Raw genomic sequence first — 25,323 nt, forward strand, 5'->3', positions numbered from 1 at the left:
TATATTGCTAAAATTTAAAAACTATGTGATACACTTATATTTGAAATTTAATATACTATGTATTATTTCATAAATATAGGTGAGAATTATAATATTTTAAATAGTTGTAAAATTATAAAAATATAAAGGAGATATCTCCCTTGGACATTTCTTACCATGCCTCATTTTCTTTGTCTAATATCCCATATGGCAGAGACTGAGCTCTTAAGCTAAATTAAAAATAAATAAATAAATAAATTAGAACAGCCATCTTACTGTTAACATAATTAACCCTAAATGATGCAAATAATAAAACTTTGATCAATGAAAAGAAAGGGAACTGCCTATTTATGTATGAGACTACGTTTAGAGTTAGGTTCGTAATGAATGTGATTAATTAGGGCACAAGTTGGGTAATGAGGTTTTCTTGGAAAATAAGAAGCCAATCAGGCATCGACAGTGGGGACGGTGGATACGCAAATCTTGGTGGACGGTGGAGATTGCATAATGAATGCAGCCTTTATTCTCTAACCAACTTGATAATGTTATTAGGACATTAATTAGTAATTAGTTAGTATCATAAGCAGCGAGGATCAAGCAAAATCTCTTGCAGTCAGGGTTATGTCTTAATCTTCCCACCGCCCAACCTTGTTTGTTTTACTTCAACACACATGCTTGTTGGACATTTTGGTGACAATCCTTTTTTTAATCACCATTGATTATGGCTGTGCTTTTTTAAATCTCGAGTAATTAACTGGTCTCTCTTCTTAATAATTATATTTCTATAATTTTAGTTAATTAAATTAACTATATTATTGTACTTTTATTGGCATGACACATTTGTTTATTTATTTATTATTTTGAGAAAAAGCTTCATATGTTAAATTATGAAGAGGCTGTGGATTTTTTCTTTCGCTAACTATATATGTATATATACAATTATTTCTTGAGCTTAGTTTAAGGTCTAATCAAAACCATAAAAGACCATACATTTTTTATCCATTGCTACCAATAATGCAGCATCTCTACGAGAGAAACATGGCTTCTTTTTTTTTTTTTTTTTTATGTACTTAATAATTAAAGAAGCAAGTGGGTCTACAAAAAATTGGAAAAGGGAACATGGGTTAAATTAATAACAGCTTGGTACGTATCTTTTGGTTGTTCAATGTTTGCCAAAAAATATAACCCTTTATTTAGTTCTAGTTGGTGGATCATCAAATCTCTCGAATTTCTCTAGATTTAACTTTGGAGTTGATAGATTTTGAATTTTGTTGATTTAAGTACGTAACTGAGTAGATAAGATTATATCTGGCCGTAGCCAGCAACTAAATGTTTGTCTATATGTACTGATTACACAGATTATATTAGATTTGTTCACACCTTAATCCAGATTCAATTTCTTAAGAATTAATTAACTATTACTCTAACTATAATTGTTTTCTTTAAACTTGAATGATAAATTATATTATCCTTTTATATATATTATTTTATTTTTTTTACCCTTTAAAGTGAAAAGTAACACTGTAAGTATACACAGAAGCACACACGTTTCAATTGCTCATAGACACATCTTTCCCCGGCCGCCGTAAGGGCAATGTTGATACTACTCTCTGCATTCTTTATCATTCTCGTTTGTAGGGTGTTTCTTTTCCTTTAACTATATCATATATAAAGAAAATACTGAGTAAATCAAGCTACCCAAATAAATTCAAAGAGTCTCCTTCATTTGAGGCATATAGATAAAGCTGCAATTCGATTATATTACTAATGCGCATGAAATCTCATGTCATTGGTGCTTCATACTTATATATATACATATATATATTAAAAAACCATTCTACATAAAAATAATTTATATTTTTAAAAATATACATATACGGTAATCACCTAAAAAAATATGAACGAGATAACATGTACAGAATATAGATACTTATATTTGCTTAGGCATTAATATACCGCAAAGGAAACAACTAACATGGCCGTGATCCCTATTCACGATGAAAAAGTTGCCTTAACAAGAAAATAAAATCGATTTTAATTCTCCTCTTCTTCTTTCTTCTTCTTTTTCCATCTTCATTTCTTAAGCACATGATAGTGGTTCCTTCCTTTTTCTGTGGTTTCATTAACCCTTCTCTCTCTCTCTCTCTCTCTCTCTCTAGATGTATATACTGAAATGTGATTAACACCCTTTATAGTTCCATATTCACCAGTTCATCATTATATATATACCGACTGTAAGAGTCAAAAAGGGAAAGAAAAAAAAAAAAAGAAGCCTACGTAGCATGAACACAAGAAAGATTTTGCATGTTTTGCACCTTATTAAGACTCGACCCTTTAAAATTCAATTTGGATCCTTTTGTTGCTCGAAGACCCCACCCAATTACTCGAGATACATTCTTAAATCCTTAGATATGAGTCATTTAATCTTAAGTATATCTACATTTTGTGCTGCAATCTGAATGATGTGCATCTAGAAGATTTGACGGTATAATGAGGTTTTCATGGGACGTGGCAGCATTACCCACATATGTTCTCTCTCTCTCTATCTATATATATATATATATATAAATGGCGTGATCGCAAAGCAATTTGCCTGAAAATTTTGGAAGAACACGAAAATATCAGCCACGTTGTGTTGAACACGAACCCAAGCTTTGGATTGCACTGTTTGGAAGCATCTCTCGCATGGGTGTTCCATTTCTACTTCATATACATATCACTGTTCCTTACACTTGCAATGAAACCGACTACAATTCTTATTTCACTCCTCATCATTAAATTCATTCGTCTAAGGTTCAGCAATATCATTTAATTTGTACCAATAGAATTGCCTCAGTTTTATTTAATTTACATAAAAAAAACTCTTTAAATCACTTCTTTATATATATATATTATCCTAATTATTGAGGTATGGCTCAAAATTTTAGCAGGAATTAAGAAAAAAACAGCAGTCGCCTAGCAATGTGATTAAGGTTGCTATGGAGGAGACTGAGAGTCATGTTATTCTATGCATTATATGTTTATGTGAATATGAGAATAATTTCTAAAGTAAATGGATAAGTGAGAATATTTAAATGAATGACTACGGATATAAATTATAATTTTCTTTTTTTGTTAGAAATGTAATTCTAATAAGGTAAAGGGTCAACAACATAAAAGAAACAGTAACGTTATTTGTTTATTCTTTATATGTTTTAGGCTTCGTAAGTCCAACACCAGTTAGTCATTAAGCACATTCATTATAAAAATTAAAAAAGTCACACCTAAAGCAACAAGAAATTTAAATTTATAACATTTTTTATTTGTCAATAAAACATCTTTGAAGGACTTCGTTTCTTCCTATTTAAATTAGGCTTTAAGGGCATCAATAATATTGTCATCGTTGATTTAATATTACTTTTAATTAACCACTTTCTATTAAACTGTTTAGAAAGTGGCGGTCCATAAAAATATTGTTTATGCAATCTCAGTTGATTTTTTTATTATAAATATGAATTTCAAAATACCTTTAATTTGAAAAGAAGAAAAATAACTTAGTAAACAGTTTAGATACAATTTTAATTTTAAATGTTGTTATTTGAAAATCATTAATTTTAAATGTTAAGAGGAAAAAGAAAAAAGAAGAAGCCTGTAAGCATTCAGTGTGTGTTCACCGTTCAAGTGGTAAGCTTAGCTACCGCCTACCGATAATAAAGGAAAAAAACAAAAATAAAAATATGGCCCACCCCACATGGCCTGTGATAAGACCCAATATATCCCCAGCTCTTTAGGGCCCCCCCTCCGCGGAACTTCTTTCTATCTTTTCTCTCTTCCCTTTCTGCCTCTTTCTTCTTTCATCTTTCTTCTTCTTGCTGCTGCTGCTCCTGTCTTTTTAACTCTCTTATAAATACCCACAGCTCGCCCCTCCCCTCTTTCTTCTCTCTCTCTGTATATCATTTCTTTATTTATTTATTTAAAAAGAAAACCAGGAGAAGATGGGCTTACAGAGCCAGCTGAACGACGTGTCATCTGACTCAATCCCTCTGCTCCTCTTAGCCCTCATAGCCAAATCCATAGATCATCTCCGCTCTTTCTTCTTCTCTATCTTCCACTCTATGGCTCTCCCCCGATTCACCAATTCCCAATCCATACTCTTTGACGAAGGTTTATTGATCGACTCAATGGGGTCTGGGCTCTCCAGCCTTATAGTCCTCGCCGAACAGCTCAACGTCAACCGTCTGTTTTCTTACAGGTACCGCAGTTGTGGTGGTAATGATGACAATCATAATAGAGGAGGGGCAGGAGCAGGAGCAGGAGGTGGAGGAGGATCGGATTGTGTGGTGTGCTTGTGCGCGTTAAGTGATGGTGATCAGGTTAGGAAGCTCGATTGTAGACACGTGTTCCATAAAGATTGCTTTGATGATTGGCTTCGTCAGCTCAAATTTAACTGCCCTCTTTGCCGTTCTCCTCTCGTTTCTGGTCAGCGCGTGCTCTCCACGCGCAGCCGCGTCGCTGGTGATTTAGTTGCCTGGTTCTCCGTCCGGTGATGCGCTCTTGCACGATGAGCGATTGATTGATCGATCGATCGATCGACCGTCGGTGGTTTGGTCGTGCGGTGATCCATCGGTGAATGGTGATGATGTTATATGTATTGATAGGAATTTTCTTTTTCTTTTTAATTTTAGTTTTGGAATTTTTGATCAACTCCTTTTTTTTTTCTTTTTTTAATTTTTCCCCTTTTTTAAGAGCTCTTGAGAGTTCTTTTTATTTTTTCTTTACTGTTTTTTTCCTTTTTAACTGCTGTAAATTCTTTAGGTTTTAGTACTTATTACCAAGGATACTGTTGTACTCATGCTATTCACAATTTAGAATTACATTTTTTCTTAAAGGATTTATGTTTTCGTCTGTTTAACTCGTATAATTTTTCGAAGAATCATCAAAATATCGTTATATCTCCAGAAAAAAGAAAAAGATTTAAGAGTAAGCGTGAGGATATAGATTGATGAGAAAAAGGAACAAGAACTAAATAAAAAAGTGATTTATTTGGATTGAAAATTGTGATTGGAAAAGTAAGAGGTGATGAGTTTAGAATTGGACGTGTCATTTTGTGGTTGGTGTAAGGGCAAATGCATTTTGAAGAAAAATAACAAGAAAAGGGGAAAGCATTAGAAAGAACTACAAGTAGAGGCGCATGTGCTTTTCATGTTATAAAGTTGTAGAGAAATAATAATATCTTCTTTTTTTCTTTACCTATAAACGAAGAAACCTTTCAAACATTATGTAACATTGCAAATTATGAACTTTAATTAGTTTGACACTTCCAAGTTTGGTCCCTAATGTTTGGCCCATGGCTCGCATATGCTCTTGAAATGAATTTTGAGACAAAAAATTGCAAATTAATTAAAAACGAATATATAAGCCTCTAAGTTAACTTTACTGCATAATTATATTATTAAACGTTAAAAAAAGCTCAAGTGGACGATAGTGGGGCTCTTTCCAATAACAATATTATGTTTGATTGTTGAAACAGACCTTCTTCTTTCAATATTTCTTCCATCTCTAATATTTCCTATTTTGAAACCCTAAAGATCTAAAGTCTAGAATTGGAAAGGGAAGTAGAAAATTCTAAATTAAACTTATCAGCAAAATTGAAAAAGGTAAGCAAATCTTTCCTCATCAGCCTTATCCTCTCTTTTCTTTTATTTTTATTTTTCTGTCATTTGTTACCTGTGATTTTTTATTTGCAGGGAGCGTGGACAATCTTACTTTATATCATTACCGTTTGCCGGAGCCCTACCATCATCAACTGGTATTAAGGTCGTCAGTGGGGCGTGGACAGTCCATAACTCGTTTTCCACTGCTGTTGTTTGTTGGAGCTCTGTTGTTGATTGCTACCGTTTGCTAGAGCTATGCCGTCGTTCGCTACTATTTGCTGGAGCTCTGCCGTCGACTCCTACAGTTAGGGAGAGCTTTACCATCGTCCTTTGTCATAGTCCCTTACTTTTATTTAGTCTCTATTTCATTTTTTTGTTATGTGTGTTTAATATAGTGAAATTTTGATAATCATCATCATTTAGTGGTTATATATAGAATTTGATTTGATGAGGTTTTGATAATCATTATCATTTCTTTTTTTTTTCACAATTATAAAACTTAAATGTTTAAATTCAATTTCTAAATTTTTTTATTTCACCTCACTTGCTTTACAATGCTTTTGTCTGATGAAACCTTAAATAGAAATCGTTGCCAGTAACAAAGATATCATATTTGGTCCATGTTTATACTGCAAGGCCTCATCAGTTGGCATTGTCCCTGTTATTGCTAGCTCCTTTGCCAAGAATGAGTTGATGAAATAAATGCTATCTAATTATCATTGTGTAAAGAGTTAGGGTTTTAGTTAAGTTGTCAATTTAATAGGGACCACTTACTCGTAAAGTTTTTTCCATGTCATTCATATATTATGACAATTTATTTCAAAATTGATCATTGTTAAAAAAGGGTTTTTATATATCAGTTTGTAATTGATTTGCAAGGCTTTTGTTCCAAAATTTACTTCAAGGGCACATGTGAGCCACATACCAAACATTAGGAGCCAAATTGTACCTTTGCCCTTTAGTTGTCCTTTCTGGGATGTTTTAAGCGGTGCTTTACATTTTTGTCATTTGTACTTTCGTTTCCCTCTTTTAAATAAAAGGGGAATGTGTTAAAGTTTGATACTTTTGGTGACCTTCCAATTGGAATAAGTCAGTCATTGGGTAGACGGCTGTAAGTGGCCCAAGACAGAAGAAATGAAGCTGCATCAATTTGATGGGCTGGATCTCAACCACTTCTTCGATATGTCTGTTTGTACATTTACATTACAATTAATGTGTTGCGATTGATTGTTTTCTTTTGGGGTTTGGAAGATAGATGCTCAGATTGGGACCTCTCAGAAAGAGGCCTCTCTCTATTGCTCTAAGTTTCACACTTGGTTCACGTTCAATTCTGGAAAAAAAGGCAGACTATATGGCACAAATATATTTATTTAAGTTTTTATATAAAACGGTTGAATGAGGATTTTCTCTGATTAGAATAAGACTTGTCCCGGTAGGCCAAATAAGTCCTTTTGACTTCTACTAATTTAACATAACACTTGCCATTTCTGATTCAATTAGCTTTATTTCTTCAAATGTAAATAAATTTTAATAAATTTAAACAAATAATTTATAAATAATATTATTAAATTGTGTTTTTTTTATTTTTTAATTGCATTGTTTATTTTTATTATATATTTAGTTTTTCAGTTAATTGATATGGACTTTCAAATTCAAAATTTGCAATTAAAACCCTAGTTGTCAAATTCTTCAAACCTCAACGTCCTTTCCATTATCAATGTCATGTGTCTTATTTTTCCAATTAAACAAATAAGAACTGGAGAGGCATCGACCATTGGATTGTAATTAATTAATATATATATATATATATATATTTATTAATTTTATAAAATTCTGAATAATTTTAATTTATGGAATAATAATTAGTATTAATAATATACTTAGTAACTTGTTAAAGTATTTTAAAATCAAAGAAAATAAACCTTTACTATATTATGTATCTAAATTAACATTGTTTAGTGATGATGATTTGAAAAGTTGTTTGAATTTTAGAAAACTCTCTATAACATTATATGCTTTCCTAATTTTGATGGCTTATATTTATTTTTAAGATTAAATATTATAAAAAGATTATAAACAAAAAGATATTAAATTTTATCAAAAAAAAAATAAATTCTTTTCTAAATACATGAATAGCTTGTAAATATTATTAACCATTTCTATCACAGTAGTTTCAGCGGAAGAAGGTATTTTAAAGTTAAATATAACAAATATTTTTTATTTTGAACCATGTTATAAAAAATACTAAATAATTTGGCTATATTATCAATTGAAGATTTATTTTATGAACTTGAATATTAGTGATTTTATATTTTAAATCTCAAAAAGCAAGAAAAATAATTTTTATTATATATTGATATTGTATAATTAAATATTGTGTAAGGTCATAAAAGATGTTGAGCCGGGTTGGACAGGGGGAGTGGGATTTATCATAGTCATTACATTATAAGACGGTTATGGTTGAAATTCCAGCAATGGGTGCAATTTCTAGATTGCAATTACTTTCCACAGGTTATTTGGTTTCACCTAAGAGACAACAAATGAGGCCCTTGATCATATAAAGAGTTCAGATAAGTAATTTCATATCTGATAAGCTGATTAAATCAGTTTTTAACTTATGTTAATTAAACTTTATTGAATATTTATTGTGTATAAATATTAAATATTTATTATTTATTAATTTTATTTTATTAAAAAAATATTTGTATTATAATATAAATATTTTAGCTTGATGTTTCTTTATTTATTAATTATAAAGACGATTTATATTATGTATATGTTATATATGTCTGTTTAAATAACTTAATAAATATAATATTCATTAACAATAAATATCTATTAACAAATTAATGAGTATTATGTTTATAATGCATAAATGTAAAATTTAGTGATTATATTATTAAGCATAGGGACAAACTACTTTTAATGCTTTATAATTATTATTTTTTTAATAAAAATAATAAATTTTTTATGTCATATTTTTATTATGGAGTTTTAGAAATAATATCGAAATTATTTTTAAAAACAAATTAAAAATATAATAAATTATTTTAAAATTATTAAAATTTAAAATTTAATTAATAATTACGCATTGAAAATAAGATGCAGAATTTGTGTAACCAACAGACAAGTATCCCGTAACTTTCCATATTCAACCATTTCTTGACTAAGGACCCGTATGGCTTATGGGTCGTCGCGGCATGCGTAATTAGAATTTAGACCCTTTCTTTTTCAATCAATTGAGAACTTCAAAAGCTTGAAGCTTTTCAATTTATTACTTGCTTTACTGCACACGCACACCACTTTCCTCAACTAGAATTTTCACCAATTAAGCCTCCGTCGTCATCTTCACTCCACAATAGTGCTAGGAATATAACGAAGAACCATTCATCTTGCCTCAGTTTTCTTATCCAAAGCTGTATATATACATTAAGAACCATGAGAAAGAGCCAAGAATCGCCCACAGTCTCAACTCTTTTTCTGTTTCTTCTACTAATCTTTCTTTTCACAGCAAGTGAAGTTGAATCAAGAATCCTCCAAGATATTTGCTCTTCTTCATGTGGATACATCAAAATCAGTTACCCATTTCGCCTAAACAATGATCCAGCAACATGTGGAGATCCTGGCTATGAGATTTCTTGCAACGACAACAAGCCCATTCTAGAATTCCACTCGGGGAAGTATTACGTGAATCAAATATCTTATGATAAGCATATAATCCGTTTAGTTGATGTTAATTTAGCCAATGGAAGCTGCAATCTTCCGTACATTTCAGTGTCAGTTGATGAAGTGAGAGGTGATAGTCGTTATAGAGGATTGGTTTCAAGTACGTTTACAAGTTTTTTTAGGTGCTCAAGTGAGATCAATGATCAAGCTTATAGAGACGTTCCTTGTTTCAGTGGAAATGGGTCTCATGTTTATGTTAGTTATAGTACTTATGTGATATCCGATCTTCAAGGTTCTTGTTCTTTTATATCAAGGGTTCCCACTATTTACCAGAATGTTCTGTACCCTTCTTATCAGAGTATCTTGCAATTAATGGCTTTAGGGTTTGATCTTGAATGGTCTGTTGAGTGCCGGGATTGCATTGCTGATGGTGGTATTTGCTCTTTGAGCTCAGTGGGTACACCTAATGTCTATGAATGCTATTATTCAGGTTAGTTTGCTTTTCTTTATTGATCTGCTGGAATGGTTTGGGATGACTTTGGTTAATGAGTTATATTATTTCTTAATTTTGTTTCTTGATTTGTTGTTTTCTATGCAGGCATTTATATACCAGCTGCAGTTTCGCTTATCTTTGCTGCTATTTGGGACATTCTGTTAGGTAATTTTTCCAAATTGAAACTCCTATACTTGCTGATATTGATCATCTTGATTCAAGTTTGATAAATTTCACTTCTTTTGCACTTCAGCAATAAATTTAATTGCAAGATTTGTGGTTGCTCCAATAGTTATAGTCGGCTTCCTAATTCACAAATATAGAACACAAAAGAAGACAGAAGAGAGCAAGGAGAATCTCTTACCCAATGAACCATCCATGATGCCCAGAAGGTACTCCTACTCTGATATTATTGCAATCACTAACAATTTCAAAGATAAAATAGGCAAAGGTGGTTTTGGGACGGTGTATAAAGGACAACTTCCAGATGGTTTTTTAGTCGCTGTTAAAATGCTTGGTGACTCCAAGTTCAGTGATAAGGACTTTATCGATGAAGTCTCTACAATTGGTAAAATTCATCATGCCAATGTAGTACAGTTAGTGGGTTTCTGTTCTGAGGGGTCTTATCATGCTCTTTTGTTTGAGTATATTGCTTGTGGATCTCTTGATAAGCACATATTTTCAAGAGAAGCAGAATTCCAGCCATTCAGTTGGGAGAAACTCCTTCAGATTGCTATAGGAACAGCTCGAGGGATTGAGCATCTACATGTGGGATGTGATGTATGCATTCTTCATTTCGATATCAAGCCTCACAATGTCCTGCTACATCATAATTTCATCCCAAAAGTGTCAGATTTTGGTCTTGCAAAGTTTTACCCCAAGGAAAATGACTTTGTGTCTGTTAGTACTGCAAGAGGAACTATAGGGTACATTGCTCCTGAATTGATTTCAAAGAACCTTGGTTCTGTTTCTTGCAAATCAGATGTCTATAGTTATGGGATATTGTTATTAGAAATGGTCGGAGGAAGAAGAAACATTAATCCAAATGGGAATTCTTCAGGCAAAGTACATTTTGCTTCATGGGTTTATGACCATCTAAATGAGGGAGGAGATTTAGAGCTTGAGAGTGTTAATGAAGCTGAAGCCGCAATAGCAAAAAAATTATGTATAGTTGGGTTGTGGTGCATTAACAAGAATTCATCAGACCGTCCATCAATGACGAAGGTGGTGGAAATGTTAGAAGGGAAGATTGATGATTTGCAGTTGCCTCCTAGTCCTTTGTCTTTCCCTGATCACGTTGCTGCCGAAGGGCCACAATCAGATTCTTCAACCGAGTTGCTAATATCTGAGACAGTGGAGAAAAGCTCTTAGAATAATTTGACAGTTGTTGACCAATAAAGATTTTTAAGAAAGGAGGGGAAAAGATATGAACTGATGTTTTAATTAATCGCACCATGTACTTGTATATTTGTCAAAAATAAAACTGTACACATCTTTTAGCTCGACCTGTTGCATATTTGTCTCTGCTGAAACTATAGTATCAATAAAGTTTCTGAATGCATTTGGAACTGGTTGTCTGTATTTTATAGGCAGCAAATCTTTTTTTTTTTTTTTGTCAATCCTAGAAGTTAAAATATTGTGCTAAGATGGTATGCTGTTTTGATTCGCATAATGATTCCATGTTTCGAATCCAATCTGCTTGATTAAGCGACACAGCATGTCTATCATAATATATGTCCTCTGCTTTACATATATTACTGCTCGAGATTATTTATATATATATACACAGCCATACAGGTAGTCTTTCAATTGCCTGGTCTGGAATGTTTTATCTTTTCATATGTAGAATGTAACTAAAACTTCTGTACAGAGTCAAACATGTTTAAGGCAATAATTTGTGGGAAGTACATAGAATTCCACGATTGAGGATTTCTCATGACATTAAACAGAATACCTGGTTTACGGATCTGCAGCTAGATTTGATAATTTAGCATGTGGTGGGAGTTCTTATGTAATTCTCTGATCCTTGATATAAACAGAAGGCTAAAATTCGTTCCTAGTAATGGGCGGATTACTTTCTCTATCTAGTGGATAGAATGCTACAAGAAAAACTTATCCTGTTAATGGAGTAGCACGAAATGTAGCTTTATATCATAGCTTATGTTAGTAGCCTGTCAAGTCCTTCGATACAAGTTCCTAGGTAGAAGTTTCAGTATATATCTACTTAATTTTCAATCTAGTAAGAAAATTTTACTTTTCCTGAGCCATTAGAAATTCCCAGATTCAACAAGTTTATATATTTGATATCTCTCTGAGCCTCGCAGTTTCTGGAGAAACCCAATTTAGTAGCATTTGCTTCTTCTTTTCTACCCCCATCACCTTCACGGAAAGCTCCATATATATTTAACGATATGGCCATTGTTCATCTTCATATTTCTATAGTTCTAAGCAATTAGTCATATTTCGCACTAAATCCCGTCTGTTTATTACATTAATCTACAGATTCTTGTGGTCCTTAAAATTAGCAGATTCTTGCCATATTACCTTTTCTTTTCTTTCAGAAAGCTGCAAAATTCTAACCAAAGTAAAAGAAAAGAAAGGAAAAAAAACATGACAAATTGTTGTCCGGATGGGCATATTAGCAGTGACCTCGAGGCTTGAGCTATATCAGAATCGAAAAAGAAATTGTATAATCAATCCTCAAAAAGACAAACAAAAACTAGATTTCTCTTTTAGATGATCATTGCCTTGGCTCCCTCCTAAAAGAAACCTTTAATCCTGAGTTGTGTTTAATGGAAGATGCCCTTTTCTTACTTTAGCAATTATTGCATGTTAAAAATCAAGCCAGTGGCAGCGTGGGGCTGTAGAAATCATACTTTAACTGAATAAATCTTAAGTTTTTATTTTTTGCATTCCACAATTTAAATATGTGGTGATCATGAACTAATAACAACCCTCTTATTCAGCAGAAGATAGTGGAAACTGGCAATGGCAATGATGCTAATGGCTCTTTTTCTGAAAAATATATGTAAATCATATGTATGCCATACCTTTTTATCATTTTCAAAAAGCTAAATTTTGCCTTTTAGGATCCAATGCTAATGGAAAATAATGCTATGGCGCAACCCTCTTCTTGTAATTAACTATTTCACAACTCTAAAGGCTGACTTGATTAGCATATATGCATGCTTCTTGTATTAGTGATTCGTTTTTTAAAGGGTAATATTCTTGTGATTCTTGAATCTTTTAAATTATAATCTGAGTGTAGATATTCTATCTTTAGCTACTTCAAGAACACATGATTAAAACCATTCAAGTTTTGGGTTTACTTGATTGCCCTGTCTGCATGAGATACTATAATTTTTTCTGGACCCAACGTAGATATTATCGTCTGCTATTTATTTATTTACATATTCTTTTCATTCATTCAGATAACGATTTAAAGACTTTGTTGAGTTACAATGATTCGTGGATATAAATCTGATGACAGTATCAAATTTTAAATGCCTGAAGTTGAAAAGGACAATTCGCAGCGATTCTATTCATCTTTTAGAATTCACATAATATTCAGTGTCTCTTACAGATAAAAGATCATGAGCAAATGATAATGACAAAGAAAAGAAATAAGATCAGTAAAGAGAAAGTCCAGAGTGAATTTGCAAGCTTGCCAACTTCGGCCAACTTCTGACCAATCAAGAATCAAGAATCAAGAATCAATTAAACATCTAACACATCCTGCCTTAGTAACACAACGATTCCACCGAAAGCTATTCTTGATTATAATACTCATTGCCTTTGTTAGAGAATTCCGTACTTTTTTAAATACAAAAATATTGTTTATCAGAACACCAATCCTGAGTGATAATTCTAGTATTCTTTTAACTTTTTTTTTTCGCCAAAAAGACGGAAAAGAAAAAGCAGAAACTAAAGGGAAAGAGAATTCATTTTCTTAATTTGATTGATATCCAAATCATAACAAAGCCAATACAAATACATGACAGGTGTAAGCGATGCATGCCCAGCAGCTGCGGCATAACCTTAACTCAGGACCCCCCCTTCTGTTCTCTTTCTGTCAAAACTCTCCTTAACAAACAAACCAAGTGTTTGGATAGCTACCTCGTATGCATCTCTTACATCCCATGTTTTATAGTAACACAGTAGAAACCAAAGGAAACTAAAGGAAAACATAAGGTAAAGGCAAATATGTAAATGAACAGAAAGGCATAAGGTTAAACAAGGAATATAACAAAAACTAAAAATGACAGACCCTAATGTTAAAAAAGGCACGTAAATCGGACCGCTACCCTCAATTCCCCCGCGATGCAATAATTTCACTCTCCCGACTCTGCCCCTTGTTCGCGGACACTAGGCTAGAAACTCAGGAGAGTGCAATTGCAAAGCTTTTTCTTGCGTTTCTTTTAGCCATCTCTTTTTCACCCGTATTTACAGAACCCTCCTCCGCCATGCCACCACGATGACCAACCACTTCCTTTGTAGCCACCGCCATAGCTGGCGGAGCCCCGCCTCCGATGGTTGCCCTTCATGTTCAAACACAGGAAAGACAAATGAGTGCTAGCTCCTCTTCTTGCTAAAATGCTGCAAGGAGCATATAGATGCTTAGTAGTATATAGCTATAGCTAGTATAGTAGAGAAAGATTATTATGGAGAGTAGTGATATAGAGCATGAGGAGACATGTTGGGCCATATATAAAGGCATGATTGTAGAGCTTTTGGATGAACGTGAAGTGGGATTTAATGTATTTATTTATTTTTCTGATTTTTGTGAATTCTTTTTCTTTTTTTTGAAAGAAAAGAAAAGTAATGTTGAAATTCTTGGTCCAAGCTGGTTAAGGGTATGTTTGTGGGGAATACAAATAACTCCACTAACTCGATTTTCAAGACTCTTTGGAATTTTCATATTATTCTCATGGAGGAAGGGAGAAGGGGAAAAAAGTGAGCATTGATGGGGTTTATTTGTCTGGTGTATACGAACGTGGCTTTGTTCCTTGCAAAATAAAAAATAAAAATGTTTAGTAAAATGGGTATTCACTATACAATCACTTAGCTCAAGACAAAAGTAGTACTAGTGTTGATGGCCAACTTTTTAGTTTAATTACCTTATTATTGAGATATGTGGTGTGTGGTGGATGGATGAATGGAGTTGGCTATTTATTTTTCATGGCCAGTTGCTTTAGCTCTACATTGCATAGAAAGATGTGCATGGAAATTGGAAGCAGACAATTTTGCCAAAAAAGAAATCAACTTACCCTCTTGCCTAAAGTTTGCGATGTTGCTGGTGGATGATGCATTGAGTACTATTCATGAAGGAATTATTAATACACCATATATGTTCCTAGATTCATTAAATTTTAATGATTTTCTCATGGAGTAGTTTTTTATGTAGCATTTTCCATTAAGCTAATTATGTTGTTATGTGGGTAATTAAGTTGATTATTGAGTTTGAATGTATATTGGTAGGTTTTGATTCACCTATTCAGAAAGTCAGCTATGTCTATAAGGATGATTTTATCATATTTATGTTTGATTAAATTTTATGTTAATTAGAACTTAGTCAAAAGCTTGTGCGATAATGACTTTTTATTGTCTATGCAGCTGGCAAGAAGACTCTTTTAATTTCTTGCCTTAGAATTCCTACTTCAAAAATTGTGGGGAGACCTTATATTAATTTTCCTACTTAGAAAGGTGGTTATAGGCTATGTTAACTTGTTCTCATGTAATATAATATATATATATATATATATATATATATATATATATATATATATATATATATATATATATATATATATATCAAATGTATATTTATATTTCTGAATTTTAATCATTTAGTCAGTTTAACATTTTAATTTTTTATTTAATCTAACAAATACTTAAATTTATTTATTTTTTTGTAATATTCTAACACCTTTTGACATGTGTTTTTTTCACATGTATTGCAAAAAAATATTTAAATATTATATACAAATAAAGCTTAGATATATATTATGTAACTATGAAATCCTAGTTTTATGGTAACGATTTTAAAATTTTAGGATGTATACGCATTCTTTTTTAATTATGATGAATTAATTTTTCATATTAAAATCTCTCATATCATTAACACTAATATAAATTAACAACCAATAATTGAGATTTTATAATCTTCTCAAGGTATATACACTTGGTGCAATCATAAAAGTTTGATGTGATATGTTAGCTAGAATATCCTATTTATACCGTTAAAACTATAGCAAGCTAGAACCATAATTGGGTTAAGCTAAAGAAAAAAAGAGGTGGCCTACTGGTGTATTTAGCTGATTAGATCACCTAAACAAAATTGAGAATGGACCCCTATATATATATATATTGTCTAATATCGATTTCCTTAATTTCGGCTTCTGTTTCAATTCTATTCTCAGTGGGACATAAAGCATATGAATGTTTGGTGTCGTTTAAAGCCAACGACAACATAATTTTGGTGCATGCTACGTTAGATTATATGCGAGTGAGGTGAAAAAGAAAATGGATTTGTCTAAATTATGCTAATCTGGATCGTTTATATTCTAAGCATGTTTCGCATGGATGAATACATACAGGACAGCAATACTTGCGCAGTAATGCTAATCATGCATTTTACTTACTTTTCGACACTCTTAAGAAATCAAATAATGATAATTGATCTTGAAACCCAATTGCCAATTATTTTATAATCATGGCAGAGAAAGACATTTCTTGCAGTGGTGTTAAAAGAGAAGATAAAATAAATTAAATTAAAGAAGAGAAAAGCAAGAAATGTAAAACTTTGTCAAAGCGATGAGGTGGGGCAAATATATATATATATATATATATATATATATATATATATATATGCATGGAGAGGCGTTGGAATTGAAGAAATAATAGCAGTAGGTATAGTGATGGACAGAGATATATAGAGAAAATGGAGACACGCTTTTAGGGTTGATAGAGGAAGAAGGTAATGGAGAAAAGAAAGATAAGAAATTGAAAATCACTTTATTATAGATTTGTCTACAACATGATTCAACCATTCATGTAAAAGCTTTATTACAGAAGTCAGCGGCCCAGATTCTGTTTTTATCACTTTTTGTTTTCTCTTTTCTTGCTGCTGCTCACTTTTAATTTCTTTAAATTTCTTCTGATGGATTTTATACTGTGCAGCATGTCTATTGTAATTGAATCGGATATCTCATGTTCGAAATCCATATGATGGTTAATCAAGAGGAATGAAATGGATATTTTTAGGACCCTTGAGGAATTAAACGTGGTTTAATTTATGAACCCAAAAAATCTTATATTCTAATCTGCAATTAACTTAAGAGAATGCAAAATGGCTATGAGATAAGCTCATGGAACCATCTTCGAAGTTCACAGTAGATTCATAACCAAATCAATGGTTACAGTTTTGTTGCAGATGAAAAAGTACCTATATAAACCCTAGCATGTGAATCCTTTGGATACAAGAGAAAGAACATGATATTGATATCTTTATAATGAACCGATAATACAAATAAAATTCCATGCACGAAACAGAACAACCGCACGATCTTGATCAAAGGGCTACTACGCACATCACCAGTCTCTTGTTTTACTGTGCAGAAAAGATCTGTTCAAAGTTGACATTTGTGGTTCACTTTTTGCTTCCTTTTTCTCAGTGTTCTCACTTCACTGTGAATGATGGGGCAATTATGAAATAGACTAATTGTAGCCAGTGAGTGCTCCACTTCCTAATTAATACCATCCCAACTTAACCTTAGCCGTCCATTACGATTTTTAGTTACTATTTCTTTTTGTTTTTTTTTTTTTGTCACTACAGTGATTTTGATTTGATACACTACAGTACCTCGTGTTTCACGTCATTATGATGATGTTTATGCGTCATTTTATTTTCTTATTTTCTTTTTTTTACATTTCTCCCGTTAATTAGTAATTATTTATTTTGATTAAACATGCCTACCTAAGCTTGAACTTGTACATAAATATGGACGCACTTAGGAAAAAATAAAGAAAAAGAAAAGCAGAGGGAGAAAGACAATTTATCTACTTTTTAAGCATAGGGTATTGATTGCGTATATAAAATGAATATTGATGCGAAAACCAAAATTTTCAATGTGAAAAAAATAAATTTTTAATTAAAATAAATATTAACTTATATGGTGGATTGAGTTTTTCAAATATAATTAATATACTATTCTATCATCTTATGATAAGACTATAATATATAATATAATCGCGACAATTAATAAAAAATTGATGAAACAATAAAGAGTCTAATTTGTTTAATTATCACTAAGATTCCTTCACCGAGAAAAGTTAATGTGATCTATTGATGATCACTTGTTGACTTGGGCCTGTGATATAACTCTCATTAAAGTGTTCTTTTTTTCTTTTTCTAATTTTTTTGACCTTATAGTCTTACTTATCAATTTATCATTAGGTTAAGAAAAAAAAAAAGAGAAAAAGAAAATCATTAGAGTAAGGTAATATGTACAAGTGGTATCAAATAGGGACTTTTCTAATTAATGCCTTATAGACCCTTGCATTAAAAAATAATATATTATTGGCTATAGTTTGATTCCTTTAGTAGATTATTTGAGTTCTCCTATCAATTGGGAAGGAAGCAAAATAATATAATATACATTTAAAAATAGTGTAAAAAACATCATCACGAAGCAAATAGAAATAAAATCACCTAAACATTTCCTAAGGTTCGTTACAAGAAATTAAAAATAGTGACAGACCATCTTCATACATATATTAGCAATGGAAAATTTATTTAAAATTTTCTAATATATATTCTAATAATTTCTTTTTTTAGAAACTATTTATTTTCCTGTCATTAATTCTATTTTTTTTCCTTTTTTGTGCTCATTATTACTTTAATGATAGAATTATCGACCGATTTGCTAGTACACGAAAGAGAACTTCAATCCAAAAGTTTTTATTTTTAAAAATAAATATTTTTATCACATTTAAACTAAATTGTAAATATATTTTTATTTTTTTTATTTTATAAATATAATAATAAATAAACATATTAAAAGTGTCGGTCCTTATAAATAAATAAACTAAAATATTTATTATTTTATAAATGCAAGAGCCAAATTTTGTGTCATTTTGAAATATTAACATTTCTGTTGTAAAACAAGGTTTAGGAGGTTTTAATTAATTATAAAATCCCAATGAAATATTTATATTAATTTTTCCACCAAAGTCGAGATACCATTATTTTAAAGTTATTAATAATTGAAATAGAAAAGCATGTGGTGTCCTAAAATTCTAATACCCACGGCGTAACGGCGAGGGAATGGGACGTCACCAGGCCAAAAATAGTAAAGGCAAAAATCAATGATTAGATAATCAAAGGCCTCATCGACGCCTGCAATGTCTACCCATGAATTTGCCAAATGTCCAATCGTTGTCTGCTTATTGGCGGACAACGAGCGGCGCGTGAGGTCTTGAAAGCGTGTCTCGTGCAACTATAGCAGCAGCCACCACCACTGCTGCTACGCATGCCACCATTTTCACCCGTTTCATTCGAGCCGTCGATACTAAAAAACAAAAAGAAAAGGAAAAAGGATTTAGCAAAGTTTTGCTTTACAGGTAGATATTGAGCTTCTAGACTCAAACTATCACGCTAAATATTTAGTCACCCAACAAGTTAATAGCATTTGACAATAATATTTTTTATTTTAAAAAGTATAATTTTTATAAAATTATTTAGATAATATTTTAATGTAAAAATAAACTATTTTACATAGATTTAATGAATTTCTTATTTTTTATTATTTATTTTACTTTTACTTTTATAAGTATTAATAGTTTTAATTTCTTAATTTTTATTAGTAAAAAGATAAGAATTATAAATTTTAGTCAAATCAAACGTACAGTATATTTATTAAATATAAAATAAATAGTAAATTTTAATTTTTTATATATATATAAAGCTAAATTATTTATTTATTTTATATTTAATAAATAAACAATACATTAAATTATTATTTTATAATATAATTTTTTTAAAATAAAAAATTTAACAGTAAATTATACACCCAACAACACAGCTCTAAGCAATGGATCCCGTATGAAATATTGTTACTTTACTTAAGCTTTCTTTTGTCCTTTTTTTCTTCAATAAAAAGGGAAATCTTAAAATTGGATTTGACTGTGGTTAGTGAGAGGTTCGGTGGCAAAGTGAGAAAGAAAAATGAGACCCATGTGAATGTCAATGTGCCTGCTCTTTTTGACAACCCTCTTCGTGCATTTTATTTTCTCCATTATCCATTTACCAACTCTCTCTCACTTTTATAAACACTTTAAATCTATGTAATTATTAATTATATTTTTATTTTTATTCAATATATTTGCATGATGATTGACTTTAATGCCAAAAACTCCTCTGGATTTTGTCATGATTTTTAAAATATTGATTGCACTTTCACTCTGTAGAAAAAGAAAAAGAAGAGACATTAGATTGAAAAATGGAGGGCTAATGTGGAGTCAAACATAGCGGGTGGGTCCTGTTTATTCTTTCCGTGAATGACTTATTTATTTGCGTTTTAGATGTATTGCACTTTAACTGTTTGATAACTGATTGTTTTGCTCATGAGCAATACAAAAGTATTGTACAGGCAAAAGATATATTTAAATGCCTGAAATTTATATGTTTTTGAAATTAAGCCTATGCACTTCATTTTGGTACAAATTAGCCCTCAAACTTCCAATTATATTCTCTATTAATGATCGTTAGATAGGTACCTTCTAAAGCATGCAGATTTTATTATTATTTTAATTGAGCCTCCGATCTCTTTTGGAAAATATTATTTGAACTCTTAAACTTGTATTTCTATTTATTGAGCTTCTAGTTGTTTTTTTAATTAATTGTCATTATTTCGCCCAACCATGAATTCAGAAATTAAATAAGAATTTCTAATTTTCTAAATTGGCATACTGACTAGTTGGTTAATGGCAAAAAAAAAAAAAAGAAAAGGAAATATGTATTTAGCATAAGCATAACAAATGATCCAGAATATTCATTTTTTTTTCTTTTCTTTCTCTGTTTCAATAGTAGTTATTGTTGTTTTTTTTCTTCCTAAAACTGAATATTTCCTATGATGCTGCATAAAGTTGAATTTGATGTGATAATTACCGTACCAATTTATTTTGAAGCTTATGGCCATGTAAAAATATTTAAATAATAAACATTAATAATAAATTCAAAATAATGAGGGATTTGTCATCTCTTCCTAAAAAAGAAGATTATAGGAAATGAATTGACTTTTTTTTTTTTTCTTTTTTCTTTTTTTGTAAGAGGAAAAGTGCATAGACTTTCGGTTGATGAGGCGCTGATGGTGCTTACTTGTTTTCACGATTGTAGTTTGCCACGTTAACAGGTCTACAATTCTTAGTAAACATGGGCGTGGCCCCCTTATGCCTCCAAGTATACCCCACAGATATAAGAAATAAGACACGTACATATCTCAGGATCATATGCTAATTTTTTCCTCTACGAACGACTATTCTGGTTCATCTTGATGTCAATTTATATTTTACTTCTCTCGCTGAGATTTATTATAAAAAAATTGTGAATTAATATTTTTTTAAATGTATAATAAATTAAAATTATTTAGAACGTTTTTCGCAGGACCTTTATAAATTATAAATTATTATCTTAAAAATTTTAAAATAATTATATATTTAAAATTTTATATTTAAAATTTTAATTTATATAATAATCGGAGCACCAGTTATATCATAACACTTTCAAATACTAAGATTTTACCATCAGATAAAGAAATTATTGTTTTTAAGATTATAAACTCTTAATTTGTGATTGTTTAATTTATATTGAATGGTAATCCTGTCATAATTGAATATAAGATTAAATAGAATCAACTGGATGATATAAAATAAAAATAAATTTTTATTCTTAATTTAAATTAAAAATTTATATCATATATATGTCAGGAGTCAAGATATTGAAACAATTAGATAGAATAATGAAAGTTGTTCTTCCAAGCTCTAGCTCTATACGAAATTCTAATAATATTATCGTTGCCAAGTAAATTCCTTGACATCTTAACTAGGAAATTTTTCCAAGCTCCTCCGCAGAAGGTGATTTCTTGTTTCCTGGTAATTGACATAATCAAAGTCCCTAATTATTTTGATACACTCTAAAATAAAACAATAATTTATCCTGATCATTTTCAATCTCAAATGTAATTTTATCACTTTTTATTTTTTGGTAATTTGTGGTCATCTACAGCCACTCCAGCTTTGCTTAGACTTCAAACTTTCCTAACAAATAAGACACATGTTTTCTCTCCATCCAAACATAAAGAGAGAAAACTGAATCTTCCTTTGTTATTCTTTCCTCTTAGTTTCTTTCTCCCCTATACTTTTTTTGCTCCAGACGAAGGTAAGTGCTTCATTGTTCCCATGAAAACCTACTCTACATAGAGTTCTCTCTCTCTTTCTTTAATTCCTTATCAGGCTATTTTAAATTTTATCTGCATGTTTTGCGCACTAATTTATCATAAAATCCTCTCTGCCAGCACTAATTCATCTCTCTCAGAACTCCACCTCCGCCTGTCATATATTAAGGTTCTTGTTAAGTTTAGTTCAGTCCTCTTACGAGGGAGACCGCCCGACCAACCTCGATCAGTTCTCTTTCCATAACATGAAGAAAAACTAGGCAGTAGTGAAGCAAAAAGAATTTTTGAATCTGTAATTGTTTGTCCTGTTGCGAAACTGAAAGCTAAAAATATATAACAAAAAATGGATGATTATGTAGAGGAAAAGAGTTCCTTCAAAAAGAAAAAAAAACAGATGAAAAGAGTCAACATATCTATTTTGCTGACTCTCAATCTTCCTTTTTTATTTTTTTTATTTTTTTTTCCAGCCCTTTTTAGTCTTTGGTTCCGCATAAGCACAACTAAGCGGAGATTAAAACAATTTACATTTGAGAAAATAATAAAGTTTGATGCTACATTTGAGAAAATCAGATAAAAAAATAAAACTGGATTCATATAAAAATTTAGATAATTTTATATAAATTTTCAATTAAAATTTCAAAAATAATATATATATCTGTCAATATCCTGCGTAATATATTATTATTTTATAACTTCCTTTTATATGTATATTTTTCAAAAACTTCTTTCTATTTAATTATTTATTTTCATTTAGAAAAACCTTTTATATCTTTATGGAGTCAAAACGGATCACCACTTTTATCATGATTTGTAACTGTAAAGTAAAATATACATTTATTAGGAGAAATTAGTGAATATTATTTAGACATTTCTTTTTATTTTTTTGGTTTCTTTTTTATATATTGATAATAGATATCCTATTCACAATTTCATTTCATATATTAAAAAACAAGAAACAATAAACCAAGGGAATTATTATCTAAACCAAGGTCCATAGCGGACCATTTCTTAAAAATTATACAACCCATAATAAATATGAAATGATCTATGAAACCTTAAGGTATAGATTATGTTAAATAGTCTGTGTAGATAGTTTAGATTTATACAAGTTGGTCATGTGTGAAACTGTGGAAAAATCGAATGTAGAAGAACTGAGATTTTATTGATAAAATGATGATTAAGAATTCTGAATTTACAAAGGAAGTGTGTATCCTGTTATATACACTTGTAGCAACGGTAATTTTTTGTGTAGGGAAAGGTAGAAGCAGCCTTTTCCCTTAGGGGAGAGGTGTTGCTCCTTTTCCCTCATTAGGCCTGTGATGATCTTGATATCTGAGGCCTTGACCAGCAGTTAAAGATTGTTGGTACTTAATGTTGGTCTTTGCCTGCTGAGTTATGCAAGTATTGGGTGCTTTAACACTCCCCTTCAAGGTGGGTTCGAATAAGTTGATAGAACCCATCTTGCTTAGAAGTCTTTGGTGGCTTGCTTTGTCTAGGGCCTTGGTGAAGATATCTGCTAGTTGATCGTGGCTTCTGACAAACGGGGTTGTGATTTCTCCTGATTGGACCTCTTCTCTTATGAAGTGGCAGTCAACTTTAATATGTTTAGTCCTTTCATGAAAGACTGGGTTTGATGCTATGTGTCTGGCTGCTTGGTTGTCACAGTACATCTCCATTGGATCCTTGCACTTTACTCCAATGTCAGTGAGCACTTGCTTAATCCAAATAAGCTCGCTAGCTGTTGATGCCATGGCTCTAGACTCGGCCTTCAAAGACTAGATCTTATCACATCGATTGTTTTTTGCTTTCCACGTTACCGATTTCCTCCTACAAAGACACGGGAATCCAAAGGTCGATTTTCCACAACCGCCGCCTAACTGCATCGGAGAAACCAAAGAACGGTGTTAGCATTATTATTATTTTTCATCAGAATACCTTGACCTGGAGTACCCTTGAGATATCTTAGGATTCTGTCGACCGCATCCAGGTGGGAAGTACGGGGAGAATGCATAAACTGACTAATCATGCTTACGGCATAGCTAATATCAGGTCTAGTGACAGTTAAGTAGATTAATTTTCCTACCAACCGCTGGTAGTGACCTATGTCACTTAAAGGGTCGCCATCCTCTAGATTGAGACGGTTTTTTGTTTCCATTGGAGTATCTACAGGCTTGGCTTCTATTTTTCCTGTTTCTTGCAGAAGATCCAGAACATACTTTCTTTGAGATAGGAATAGGCCTTTATGAGATTTGGCTATTTCTATTCCGAGAAAGTAAGTTAGTTGACCGAGATCCTTGATATCAAATTCCTTCTTTAGAGCCTGTTTTACATCCTCAATCTCCTCATTGCTATTCCCTGTAATAATAATATCATCCACATATACTAAAATAATTATAGTATGAGTGTGAGTGTGTTTAACAAACATAGAGGAGTCAGAGGTACACTTGCTGAAATTAATTTTTAAGAGAAACTGACTAAGCTTGGCATACCATGCTCTTGGTGATTGTTTCAGCCCGTAGATTTCCTTTTTTAATTTACATACCAGGGAAGGCTCAGAGGCTAATGTATGGCCTGGTGGAAGTTTCATGTATACCTCTTCGGCTAGAGACCCTTGAAGAAAAGCATTCTTGACATCCATCTGAAATAAGCTCCACCCTGAGTTAGTAGCAACAGACAATAAAATACGGACTGTGTTCATTTTGGCTACTGGAGCAAAGGTCTCCTGGTAATCTACACCATAAATTTAGGTAAAACCCTTTGCTACTAGCCGGGCTTTGTACCTTTCAATGGTACCGTCATGCTTATATTTGATCTTATATACCCATTTACAGCCAACTGGTTTTTTATTTAATGGTAGGGTAACAAGATCCCATGTTTCATTTTTTTCCAGAGCCTGGAGTTCCTCTTGCATAGCCTTACACCAATTAGGATTGGTGTTAGCATCATAGAATGAGGTGGGTTCTGTGTGGGATGTGAGAGTGTTTAAATAAGCCTTATAGGAAGGTGATACTGAAGTATAACTAATATAGTGATGAATAGGATATGATACCGAACTAGACACATAGTCCTTTAGCCGAGCAGGAGGTCTGGTAGGTCTAGT

General features: G+C 31.6%; 2 protein-coding genes across 2 annotated transcripts; both read left to right on the plus strand.

Moving 5' to 3' along the window:
• Nucleotides 1-3,767: 3,767 nt before the first annotated feature.
• On the plus strand, nucleotides 3,768-4,846 carry LOC8275105 (E3 ubiquitin-protein ligase RHA2A). Its single transcript, XM_002526258.4, has one exon. It carries the CDS (start codon nucleotides 3,954-3,956, stop codon nucleotides 4,503-4,505), a length of 552 nt encoding a protein of 183 aa, XP_002526304.1. The 5' UTR covers nucleotides 3,768-3,953; the 3' UTR covers nucleotides 4,506-4,846.
• Nucleotides 4,847-8,789: 3,943 nt separating this feature from the next.
• LOC8275104 (LEAF RUST 10 DISEASE-RESISTANCE LOCUS RECEPTOR-LIKE PROTEIN KINASE-like 2.4) lies at nucleotides 8,790-11,339 on the plus strand. Its single transcript, XM_002526257.4, has 3 exons — nucleotides 8,790-9,768; nucleotides 9,877-9,936; nucleotides 10,025-11,339. Exons 1-3 carry the CDS (start codon nucleotides 9,051-9,053, stop codon nucleotides 11,140-11,142), a joined length of 1,896 nt encoding a protein of 631 aa, XP_002526303.2. The 5' UTR covers nucleotides 8,790-9,050; the 3' UTR covers nucleotides 11,143-11,339.
• Nucleotides 11,340-25,323: the final 13,984 nt, after the last annotated feature.

Source organism: Ricinus communis, chromosome 4 (genome assembly GCF_019578655.1).
Source record: "Ricinus communis isolate WT05 ecotype wild-type chromosome 4, ASM1957865v1, whole genome shotgun sequence".
Classification (NCBI taxonomy): domain Eukaryota; kingdom Viridiplantae; phylum Streptophyta; class Magnoliopsida; order Malpighiales; family Euphorbiaceae; genus Ricinus; species Ricinus communis.

Bases quoted from the DNA above. Each gene is read 5' to 3' on its own strand.
- LOC8275105 (XM_002526258.4), top strand. From the start codon at position 3,954: ATGGGCTTACAGAGCCAGCTGAACGACGTGTCATCTGACTCAATCCCT.
- LOC8275104 (XM_002526257.4), top strand. From the start codon at position 9,051: ATGAGAAAGAGCCAAGAATCGCCCACAGTCTCAACTCTTTTTCTGTTT. The intron at 9,769-9,876 runs GTTAGTTTGCTT...TTTTCTATGCAG, and splicing joins CTATGAATGCTATTATTCAG to GCATTTATATACCAGCTGCA. The intron at 9,937-10,024 runs GTAATTTTTCCA...TTTGCACTTCAG, and splicing joins TATTTGGGACATTCTGTTAG to CAATAAATTTAATTGCAAGA.